General features: G+C 34.7%; 1 protein-coding gene across 1 annotated transcript in view; it reads left to right on the forward strand.

The window, feature by feature from the left end:
• The window catches only part of LOC119837880 (alpha-2Db adrenergic receptor-like), a 277,024-nt gene that overhangs the window by 258,855 nt on the left and 4,742 nt on the right, over positions 1-13,427 (forward strand). The window contains exons 4-6 of the mRNA XM_038363664.1: positions 11,468-11,617; positions 12,415-12,524; positions 13,182-13,314. Coding sequence (XP_038219592.1) covers positions 11,468-11,617; positions 12,415-12,524; positions 13,182-13,314 — 393 coding nt within the window. The remainder of the gene's footprint in view (positions 1-11,467; positions 11,618-12,414; positions 12,525-13,181; positions 13,315-13,427) is intronic.

A 13,427-nucleotide genomic window follows, 5' to 3' on the forward strand; every position in this document is an offset into this window, starting at 1 on the left:
TGGACATAACTAAACAGAGTTTATTCGCGTATAAACCTTCGAGATGTTTCTGTTGGATTAACAATCCTCTCTTCTTTGTTACGTTTTCAGTGGGTAAAAAACGTCCGTTAGGTTTGTGGTGCACTGGGGAATGTTGTAATTTACTAAATTTCGAGCTGTTTAATAGGACTACTACTGACATCACTGATAATCGAAGTGATCAAAATGACAATCCATCATCATCATCATCATCCTTTTCTGATGAGTAATTTGAATGAAAAAAACATGTAACAGGAGCTTATTTAAAATCATTTTGTGCTCCTTTCATATTTAATTTCCTTATTAATTCTTTATTTATTCCTATTTAGGAATGTTAGATTATGTGATAAAATCATCATGGATTACATACCCGGTAACCATTTAATGTTTAATTCAAAAAACGTTTGGAAAATCTATACAAAATATAAATTAATCACGAAAGTGTTTGGATGCGCATAACTTCGAAACGACTGCATCAAATGTGTTCTTTTATGTGTTCGTCATTGTCAATAGAAGGTTTGTATGCAAAAAATATAGAAAGTAAGTGATAAAAAATTTACAATCTCCCAAATAAAACGTCCTCCCAGCAGGAGCTCGGGCGAACTACTAGTTATAAATCCTTGCTAATATTATAAATGCGCAAGTATGTTTCTGTTTGTCATTCTTTCACGTCACAACGGAGCAATTTTATGTTTTTATTTTTATGTCTGAAGACAGAATGCTTTACCGCGTTGAAACATCTCATTCCCATGGGAAATTCTGTTGACTTCACTGCCGAAGCCGCGGCGAAAAGTCAGTTTTTTTTGTATGCATATACCCATTGTGCCTCTATCTTTATCTCCCATAGAATTCAGGTCAACCAAATAAGACTGTACAGATAGACTTAAGGACTTCGCATAAAACTATATTATGCAGTCGACTGGCAACCAATTATACAAACCCACTTAAATGGAGCGAGATTAAAAATGAAAAAAACTAGGAATAGCTGGGGAGTTTAGATTTAATTATATCTTTTAGTTTTTCTTTGATTACGTTGATTGGTGAAGAGGGTTCATTTAATACGTTTTAGAAGTTAGGGTTGCCAGCTCTTGTGAAATTTTCTGTTGATATTAAATATGTCTTCTAATATATTTCAAATATATCGCGTTTAATATATGTTAATCCAAAAAATTCACTACATATGTAATGGATTTTAAATAGTCTTTTATTACAAAATTTCAAAAGTACGATATAAATTTCGCAAGTTATTTAAAGCAGTTTAAATGCTTTCATCATATTCCTTTATCAACCCAAAAACATCTGAAAGTGGCAGCCCTATTCAAACCTCATAACCCGTATCAAAATTTATACAAAACTTGAAAAGAAATAAATACCCGCGTATCTCTCGAGGACCTTTCAGCCTAGATTACTTAAATTTAGGTCCTGTACGAATATATTAAGCTACGTTGGTAAGTTATCCGATTCTTGACTTATTTCACTTAAAAAAGTTTCAACGTTAAGTGTACGTATGCAATTTCAATGCTATTACGATACTAACCGTCCGCCCCGGTTTCGCCCGTGGTACATATATAGCCTATAGCACTCAGGTACTACGTCAACATGTAAAAGTGAAAGATATTTTAAAATCAGTTCAGTAGTTCCTGAGATTAGCGGTTCATACAAATAAACTTATATTATCTATACGAATATTATAAAGCTGAAGAGTTTGTTTGTTTGTTTGAACGCGCTAATCTCAGGAACAACAGGTCCGTTATGAAAAATTCTTTCAGTTTTTGAGAGTCCATTTATTGAGGAAGGCTATATATGTACCACGGGCGAAGTCGGGGCGGACCGCTAGTTACTTTATAGAATGCTCCAACAAGCACTTCGAATTTGAATTATCTCTCTTACATATTATTCTCTCTCAATTAGATGTCAAATTAAATGCAACCGACTGCGCACTAAATTTAAAAGTGGACTCTTGAACCAAATTAAAAAATGCCAATTACGTAAACGTCTCGAAAGGTGCTTCTGTAAGAAATTCAATTAAAGCATTTTGTATCTAAGTTCCACTATCGACGCTTAAACAAACTGATTAATAATATATTTAACTACTACAAAGTTAAGAGAAAACTAAAAAAAATCTGATGTTATATTTCATTTGTTTAAATAGTAAATCTTGCTCAACTTATCGGTTGGCACAACACCAGTGTTGCATATTTAGTCGCTCATCACTATTGTATATTTCTTTTTTGGTGTTCTCAATAAATGAATCCTCTCCATTTCTTTTTATTTTTAACCCCCGACGCAAAAAGTGTTATAAGTTTGACGTCTGTCAATATGTCTGTCTGTCTGGCATCAAGCTCCCGAACGGATGACGCGATTTCAAGCTTTCTTTGCATTTAAGGTAACTTATGTGCATGTGATATAAGAGGTGTTTGATGAATCGGTGTTGAGCCGTTTGGAGATTATCAGCCGTTTCCTAGTGAACTGAATTAATATTTTATATAATTATATAATCATTGTTAGTCCACAACCACAACAAAGGTTTTTAAGACGTTCCGTAAGCAATGGGTAAACTGGAATAAGCCACAACCGTCTCTCACGAGCTGCATCTCATGAAACATGATAGCTAGATAGTTGAAATTTATCAGAGACAATGTATCCCTTTTGCTGCTGTAACAACATATAATAAAATTTTGAGCTTAAGCAATGGTTGGGGACAACTTTTACTTTAGTTATTAAACGTGGAAATCAATATTTTTAGTATTGGTCCTATATATTCGACTTAAATAGTAAATATTTTAATACAAGAGAAAAATATGAACGAAAAACTACGTTAAAAAGCCTAAAAGCACTATTCATTGAACATTTAATTACTTATTACTGAATAGTCGAAAACTGCTAATTGCCTTAATAATAACGTTTGATGTTTAATTAAGCTCTTTTAACGGGACGGTAATTGATTTATGATGGAAACTTATATAAAAATCTGTTTTCATTTTGTATCTTTATGATGAAACATTGATATCCGATATTGATGTTTTTATTCGAGCGTGAGAGATTAATTATTTTGCGATTTTAACATGCCACGATGGTATATAATAGCTCCTAAAGATGAGTATGCATGGAGTCGTCATTATATTTTATAATTCATACATCATAACCCAAAATATAATAACTAAGTCTTAGGTATTTAGCATTAAGCATACATGTATTATTAATTATGTATATAATATGTAGACATGTATATTGTAAACATATTATACTCCATCTTCAATACATTGGTATCAAAGGTAATAGGCTTTGGCCTTTGTACCGTTTAATGGACGGTGTTTTTAAATAGATTAAAGAACACTATCATAGTCACAAAGAACTAAGACAGTGCCACCAAAAATATCAAAAACTACTGAACCGATTTGCCGTTCCACCCCAACTGCGTTCGATATACACGGTTCATCAAATTACTTCTATAGCGCCTTCTAGGTGCGTGCAACGCCATCTAGCGAATGAATCGGCACTAATGTTGTTCCATACAATATTGTCTTGTCATATTATGCCTTCTTTTTATTTATTTTTTTATATTGCAACACGTTTTCAATACAAATATGAGAATCTTATTTTTGTATTGCTTTAGAGAAGAATTTATAGAATTAGGTCGGCAATAAAATTTATACAAAAAATAATGTTCCGCTCATCCAATGTTGTATTGTATGATTAATAAACTATTTTTAAGGTGTTTTATTTGTGATAATACTCCATATTATCACAAATAACTAAATAGTTATTTGTAATTATGAAAAGAACATAATTTTGATTGCGAGGCGATATGGGAAACGCGGCGGCGTCTCTCGTAATTGCGTCAGTCATCAATTTATTTTATTTACAGTAGTCTCATATTATTAATAATTATATAGTTATAATACACTAGACTGGATTCGTATGTAAGCGCTTCTAGATGCTTTTCCTATATTGTAAACATATAATATATGATAATATATTTTGGTCTGAAAAAACTGCTACGCGTGTAGGCGATTGCTATGTAACAGCTGGCCCGTTTTATAAAAGGCTTTCAACAACAGATTCAGTCAGTCTAGTCTAGGTCAGTTCTAGTAACAAGTTAAGTATGTACAACTTTAATGAGGATATAGCCGCGAACGATAAATAGTAAACAATAAAACTTTAATCTTAGTGTAACGCCTCTAGGGGAGACTTGGCTGCGCGCTCGGAATAACAAGCAAAAAGAATACCATTTGCAGACACACACTTGACCGTCCAATTATCGAAACGGTCATTAAGAACTGACGTCCACAGATAAGGAAAATTGTACAACTAGATGGAGTCTATGCGCTTCGGTGAATAATGACTTATTATCTGGACACATGAAACTGTTTAAAAATGTTGAACGGTGCCCTGTTGTTTTATTCAATTAAAAAAAAAAGTAATTTTTACATTTCGATACGGTTAAGTTGCGAGAGGGTTTTTGCCTCAATTTGTTAAACGTGCATTTATATATCTTTACAGCAAAACAATAAGATCGTCCCCACTGTATCAAATCGAAATACCTGTGCCACAGATAATAAAATAACTCATAAACCTAAAAACGTATATCACGTACTGTTAGGCAAAATACAAATGCCATACACAATCTTAGAAAAGTTTTGGAAGCTGTTAACAGCTGTTCTTACTTTAAATTATGGCGCACTATCCCGTAAAAAGTTGTCTATGTGCTAATCCAGACTATAATCTATCTCTTTACCAAATTTTATACAGATACAATAAGCTGATTTCGTGTGAAAGAGTAACAAACATCCATACAAACTTTCGCGTTAATAACATCGATATAGCAAGTATTATCTTCTGCCCGCGGTTTTCGTCGCGTTACAAACAATGTAAAACCTATTTGGTAATCCAGAATTCACTCGTTCTCAGTGGCAAATTTCATCCAAATTCGATCAGCCGTTTTACGAGTAAACTAAACACCTGGAAAATATAAAATAATACCTGTTTATTCTGTAGTCATATTCATCTTTGCTGACAAACTTTCGCGTTTGTAACAAGTCTGCTCTATCTAGTTTAAGTAAGGTCTGTACATAGCCCTAACATTTCCTACCAGGCTCGGTCCCCCCTAGGGCTTAACAAAGATTGCTTCAATCTAGTTAGTCCCCCCGAGACTGACTTTCATTTCGACCACACTGACTTAATGAGTTATATCGCGGGTTGTGATTAACATATAAATACTTAATTACTTTAACTTAAACTTAGCGCCATGGGAACGAATGGTTAAATGTGTATTGGTAAATTTAATATGTGAGTAGATTTGGGAATTCTATGAGTTGATTGAATAGTTTATAGTCTCAATACTAGAGTCACATTTATTTCATTTTATTTTACGTCTATTTTTATAATGTTGTGTCATTTTTGCTTTTAATATTAAAGTGGAGTTAACGCATCTTTTAATGAATACTTCGATGCAATAAACACACCAATTTCATATAAATACGTCACGTAAAACGCTGATTAATTATATAAAAGCGCAATTCGCAAACGTTTCGCACGTGCCAACAGTGTATTAGGCAGAAATATCCTCCTAATGACAGTGCTTTTTCACACAAAACATGTCAAGGTTTTTTGTTCTTCAACCCTATTACGAGATAATGTGCGTTTTTGAGTTACTGTATGTGTGGGGACGGCTGGGAGAGCGAGACTTTGAGGCCCCGTTTCAGTTGTATCTATGATAAAGAAGTTTGTCGTTTCGTTTTGAGGCCCCAGACTGTATCTTTGCTCAACTATAGCACTATGTGAAGCAAATTGATATTTTGTTACTGCTTATTCGCAATCGTTTATCTTATTTCAATATTTATTATCTAAATACAAATCTTTCCCTAAATACAAAGACTATAAAATATGGCATTTGTACTTGATTAATTTTAATTATAAACAATATCAACATAATGTACGTTACGTGTACGTTAATAAAGATATTAACGTAACTACACGTAAAAAATTTATTTTGTAGTGTCATCTTATATCTAGCTTTTTCACAAGATAACTATGCAAAAAGTCAATCTCTATTATATTTACCGTGTAGTTAGTTATGAGAGTGTTGTTATTAGGATAAAAGTCATGTGTTCCTTTGTTCGTTCTATTTCACCCTATAAATGTGCAACAGTTCAACAGAACTTCCTTCGCCCATTCCCAGACACTCCTGTAAAACACAGATATAAATGCCTCTACATATTGGGGCCTGAAACCTTCACGTTTCGGTCCTGTGCTTCCAACGTCATTCACAGAGCAATTTCGAGTGCTCCAGAGGTCACGTTTTCACTTACTGCCCTGCGTTTGGATCATTGACGTAATGGGAAAATCCATACAAAAATTTCACGATCACACAGTCAAAGGAAAATGGACCCTAGCAGATGGAGCCACAGTCCAAAACGCAGTGAACGCAACCCTGTTTTGTGTAGCTGTGATCAAGGGCCATTCCATTTGCAGTACATGTCTTCCCTCCATTCAGTCTTAATAAAACTTATAGAAATATTTGCGATATCATTGCGAAATATTTTCCACGCTCCAAGAAAATTAAGTTTAGCCAATCCCGTTGTTAGGTTTATTGTGTGAGTGCTTGCTCGTATGAGTTGTGTTGAACCATCGGAACTTCGGTTTATATAATTTAATTTGCTGACGGTTTATTAGGAAATTCTTTGTCTACGTTTTTATAAAAAGTATTTATAGAGTCGAGTTATTTTTGTTCAATATAATAAAAATAGACAATGTACACGATGAAAAAACTTTAATAACTTTTTGTTCACGTCATAAGGCAAATAAAGTTGTTTCATTTTGCTGCTTATTTTGTGCAGATTAATAATATATAAATAAAGAACTTAAATGTGGTATTTATTCATTAATTATCCAGCTACTAGACTACGATTCGACTATTCTAAATATGTCGATTATTGCATCTAAATGTAACTATGTGGGGATTTTGCTCAGATACAGTTTAAAAGATATACATAATAAATTGATGTATTATTTAGACATCTGTTGTTTACTCTTACACTTTTTATAAGCTTCACCTGTACGCTTGCATGGTTGTATGTACCGATTTATTTGCATTCGATTTTGACCCACTGATTGAATTCAGACCTTGTACAATTATCAAGTATCGGTGACTTTACAATAATAATTCTCATAAATAAATAAATCACGGGTAATAAAGTCATAAATAAATAACAGATCACCTATATCGATCCAATGTCTTTAATTAAGAAATATTCAAACCCTCGATCCATTATTAGGACACAAAAAATATACATAACTCAAAGGTGACTGACTGATACAGTGTTCTATCAACGTACAGCCCAAACCACCGGATGGATCGGGCTTAAATTTGGCATGCAGATAGATGTTATGACGTAGGCATCCGCTAAGGATTATAATAAACATGCTGCGCCCATGCTGCGCCCCGCGGTTTCACCCGTGCAAGTCCGTATCCCGTAGGAATATCGGCATAAAAAGCTGCTTATATTATATTCCAGTTGTCCAGCTGTTTTCCGTACCAAATTTCATTGCAATCGGTTCAGTAGTTTTTGCGTGAAAGAGCAACAAACTCACACACATCCTTACAAACTTTCGCATTTATAATATTAGTAGGATTCTACCCCCAAGGAGTTAAAATAGGGGATGATCTTCGTACCGTGAAAATTCATTTCGACCACGCAGTCGAAGCTGCGGGCAACAGAGTCGTGTGATTTATCCACCATCCCGAATACATAGTACAAGCGATGGAACAGGCCGGATCCGATATAAAGACTGTATCTACACAGAACAGTTGGATCCCGTTTAATTGAAATCTTTTAAATATATCTGTTAGGTTGTATGATGCCATCACAAGAGGTTTTCGAGTCCACTGATTTTTCATTACAGTGAATTCAAGATGTCTATGTTAATTATTTTATTAACTACAACCTGTGCGATGATTTGAGTAAGCTTATAATAATAAATATAATAAAGTATAATAATAGATAAATGTAGCCTAAAAACTAAAAAAACACGCTTTAATCTAAACTGTCTCACTTGCTCTTATAGACTATACGTAAGGTAAAAATTTAATCCTGACGATTCTTATCAGGTTGTGAAGTCCCGTGTCCCCTACTGGAGTATGGGGCAAATGATATACATCTGTTTCTCTGATCGATTATCTTTATGGACAAGTAAGTGATCAGCCTTCTGTGTCCTGTCAGACTGAGACATTTTTTGTGCGTCCCCACCGGGAATCGAACCCAGGACCCTTCGGTTTTACGCTAACGCGTTAACCATTGCGTCAAGGAGGTGGCCGAATCAGGGTTATGAAAAATCATGAATTATTGTTTTGTCACCCATCCTTGACATTGACTTAAACAAAATCTGTCCGTTTAAAGTGGGCCAAAATTAAGTGTAAAGGTACACATATAAACAACATTAATATATGTATATACACATGCAATGAAAACATTTAAGTTATAGTAATAAAAATACTTAACGCGTGAGCGTAGAACCGAGGGGTCGTGGGTTCAATTCCCGGTGGGGACGCACAAAAAAAAATGTCTCGGTCTGGCAGGACACAGAAGGCTGATCACCTACTTGTCCCTAAAGAAAATCGATCAGTGAAACGGATGTACATCATCTGCCCCATACCCCACTAGGGGACACGGGACTTCACTTTTTTTTAATAAAAATACTTATAATTCAAGACATTTTCTAAAAGCACTAATGTATCTCATAACATAGTGTTACCAGCTACCAGCGATTTGGTATGCAGTTTATATAGAGAACTGATTGCTCTTACTAAGGCAAGTTTACAATAAAATTTTACGTAATGCTTATAAAAAATGCGCAATCAATTTACTCGGCAATGATTCCGCAATTTAGGAAACACATAAGTTCGAATTAAAAACTTCGATTTGCTTTAAAATAATATATATATTATTTCTTAACTCTTTCATAATAAGTCTTAAACTTTTTTACGTTTTGAACTCATAAAGAACAAATAAAACTGAGAATATGTGTGCATGTATGTGTATTTGAGCTCTCATTCTATCTTTAGTTTAACCAAAAAGCGGACGAGATCGCATTCAAAAGCTAGCTAAAACATCGCATCATAGTCACGGCAGGGGTCACTTAACTTTGCTCTCCCGGGTCGACACCCTTGCGCGGCATAACTTAACGTTTAACAACCGCAGTCTAACTTCTAAACTAGTTATATTAGTTAAATCACGTGTCATATGAAATTTCACAACTGCTACGTGACGATAACTGTTATAATTATAACGTAATTACGTTATCACGTCACGCCTAAAAACTTTCTCAATGCTGTGAGTTATAGCTCTAAGGATTTATTCTTGAAGAATTGAATGAAAATCATCAGTCTATTTTATTTCCTCTATAGGGTCATAGATTTCTGTAGTGCGGATTGATAGATATCCAGATGCCATTACACAATTTGAATCTTAAGAGTTTTTAATGTTGATTATATAATAATGACATTTTACGATGGTATCATCATCATCAGCCCATATATGTTCCCACTGCTGGGACACAGGCCTCCTATGAGGGTTCAGGCCATAATCCACCACGCTGGCCAAGTGCGGGTTGGCAGATGTCACATGTCGTCGAACTTTTAATTCTTGGAAATGCCGGTTTCCTCACGATGTTTTCCTTCACCGTTTAAGCAGTGGTGATGTTATCCACATGCGCAGATAAATTGAAAAATCAATTTATTTCCTGCACGCTCGCCCGGTCTCGAACCCCGACTTATCGATTTTGAAGTCCGAGGTTCTCACCACTGAGCCACCACTGCCTTTTTTTACGTCACGATGGTATAAAATTATTTAAATGAAAAATATAGTAAGCTGCTTAAAATTGCATTTTTTTTATTCATTATAGGTTCCTACGAAGACCAAATTTTAAGGATTCATGGCATGATTAACAACGCTGACCCACATGTCAATAGATGTCACATGGCGTTTTAATATTTGGTACAATAATAGATTTTAATAGAAGAACAACAAGAATTTCTTGCTGGCTCTTCTCCGTATAAACTACTTACCGAACCGGTAAATTTGAAATGACGTATTTGGACAATTCAAAAGCGCTTCTGAAGGAAGTGAATGAATAAATGTTTGAGTTTGAGTTCGAATTCCCCGCTCGCCCGCGATACTCTCCGTCGTTTGTTTGGAAGAATTTAATTTAAAAAGTGATTTAATTCGCCTTCACATTGCAACTGATACAACTAAATAAATGTTGTATTGAATCACGTTCCAAGTAGATATCTATAGTTTATGGTTAGTCTTCGTTACGTGTAATTCAAATTCAAATTCAAAATTATTTATTGTGATTCACAGGTTATTAGGAAGGTATTACATAATTATAAGTTCTACTGTGATCTGCCATGTGGCGTACAATTGTCAAATTTTACATAAGTAATTAATTAATAATCATATTTATATGTATTGTTTTAGAAATATTTGAAGAAGACTAACTAGTAAGATTAACGCTTAGTTGTATTTCAAAAATTTTTATCACCGGGCAGCCATATTAATAATTGATTTTTACAAAAAAGATCACAAACTTCCCTGTGATGGAGGGACATACCAATATGAGAACAATTGAAAACAATTTCTTATCAAACATGAAAAAAATCGGCTGAAAGTTTTTTTTATCATAAAAAGTGTCCATTTTAAATTATTAACAATTATTATTAATCCTCGATCATCCATATAAACACATTTACTGCGATTTGTATGACTTGTATATATGTATGATAAATAATTTAAGTCTAACAAGAGAAATGCCCCAATCCGGGTTCGCCCAGGTTGGCCCGAATAAACAGAAAAATTAATAGACTATGTTACTCAATAAGGATAGAGTCGACGAATTTTAAGACTGGTCAGTATTTTTGAGTTTACCGCAAGAAGCACACAAAATATTTTGTATATTACTTTAAATATAACAATCTATATTAAAACACCCAAAAAGTTGTTTTCAACTGACTTCCATACACAAAAGAGGGGAGAAGTCTATGCTCGTCTGTATGTTTTCTATATGTTCATTTTTATATATATTTGGCTAAATTTTCGGCACTTCTGATCTTATTTAAGTGTAATGGTGGTAGATATATAATAAGAGTGAGAGAGAGAGAGATATATAATAAGGTGGTAGATAGATATATAATAAATAAATACTACCTCCTTACTACATACTATTACAAGTAGTAACTTACTACTTGTTTCGCTTGGTTGGCAGCGACTTCACACAGATGGAGTGGGTAGTAGTAATTTGAGTTGTATTGAATTTTCGTCAATAAAAGAAAGGTTGTTGGAAGGAAATCAAAAAAACCGTTAAATTTTCGTCAAAAACTAATGATTTAAGCAGTGTACCTCTCAAGCGTGAACCAAACCAACTGCTGACCGTTCTATTCTCTTCTCTCCAGGTGTCAGACGACATCGGCTACGTGATATACTCAGCCCTCGGCAGCTTCTACATCCCGTCCTGTATCATGGTATTCGTGTACATCAGGATATATTTCGCCGCGAAGGCGAGGGCCAGGAGGGGCATACGGAAGAACCCGAGGCCGAGATCTGTGAGTAAAAAACCTCTGTAATGAAGTATATAATTTTATAGAAAATACTTTTATTTGTAGCAAAACACTTCAACAAGGTATGGGCAAAGACGATTTTAAGATAGTGATTCGAGGGGAAGATTTATATGTATAAAAGCATCTAATAAACGACTCCGAATTTAACGCATGGAAAGTCGCGAGCATAAGCTATATTATATGAGAATTTGTAAATTAAGTTACTTTGTAGATTCTACACTAATTTCTATCAGTTCTTGGGATATACGTGTTAAATTTTATGAGATTTATTTATCTATCTTTTTACATATATTTATATATCTAGTCTTATCTACCCCTATGACATAAAGCTGAAATGTTTGTTTTTTCTCGATCTCAGGAACTTCAAGACCGATTTCTAAAATTCTTTCAGCATTAGATATATACGTGTTTCCTGGGTGCTATAGGTATATTTATCACGGACAAAGCCGGAGCGGACTGCTAGTTTGATATATGATGCCAAAATGAGGCAATAGAACGCGAGTTCAAATCCCGCCTCGTGAAGAAACACAAAAAATTGATATTTCTTCTTGTTTTTTTTAAATCTACAATATTTCTAATTTATAAAATTTCACCCGCGTAAGTCCGTATCCCGTAGAAATATCGGGATAGTTGTCTATATGTTATTCCAGTTGTCCAACTATCTACGTACCAAATATCATTGCAATCGGTTCAGTAGTTTTTGTGTGAAAGAGCAACAAATACACAATCCTTAGAAGTACGATTTGAATGCTATAAAACAAACAATTAAAACATTGTTTCAGAATGAACAGCAGACGAGTTTCACGAACGCGCCGAAGGGGACGCGCCCCATGCCTTCGTCGTCTCTGTCGATGCCGACTGGAGTAGATGCTAGTAATTCTAATAATAATAGGTACATTACTACTACATTGTATTCATTTAAAATATCGTTAGATAAGAACACACATACGAATTTTTATTCGAATGAGAGATGTAATTCATATAGACTAAATTACGCATCACGTGACAAGGAATAAAAACGTCATGTAATAATAAAACACAGTGATGATTAGTTTGTCCATTTATCTTTTATACTTAAACTATGATAATAATAAGATAATCAACAAAGTAAGTGACGAGATAGAGCGAGAGTTTCTCCTTACTGCCTTCTTGGTACAGAGTTAAACGCGTGAGCGTAGAACCGAATTGTTGGGTTCGATTCACGAAGGGAACTCAAAACAATGTCTCGGTCTGGCAGGACACAGACGGTTGATCACCTACTTGACCATAAAGAAAATCGATCAGAGAAACAGATGTATATCATCTGCCCCATACCCCACTAAGGGACACGGAACTTCACTTTTTTACGGACTGTTTATTAAACCTTTGTGATACGTTTGCTTTTAATTTAAACAACAAATATTACACAAAAATATGCGTCAAAAACTAATTTATCAGGGATATGCAAGTGATATATGCGTGGTGGATTATGGCCTGAACCCTCATAGGAGGCCTCATAGGAGGATGATGATGATGCAAGTGAAATATCTTAATACAAATAATTTTACAGGGAGAGCCAAATCTCCACAATAGAAACACAGCAAGTGCCAATACCCGTGGTGACGTGCGACTTCGCGTCTGACATATCAACGAGTGAGGCGGGCGACGCGCCACAGCCTGACGATAGGAAAGACACGTTGAAGGTAGGCGCTGGTTTTCCGTTAATGCATTACTTTGACCTATTGACGTGACAACGTCTTAAATTAGGTTGCGGCTCGGAGTCACTCATGAAAAAGTGTAACGCCCGGTAACGTTA

The sequence above is a fragment of the Zerene cesonia genome, chromosome 29 (assembly GCF_012273895.1).
Source record: "Zerene cesonia ecotype Mississippi chromosome 29, Zerene_cesonia_1.1, whole genome shotgun sequence".
In the NCBI taxonomy this organism is placed as follows: Eukaryota; Metazoa; Arthropoda; class Insecta; order Lepidoptera; family Pieridae; genus Zerene; species Zerene cesonia.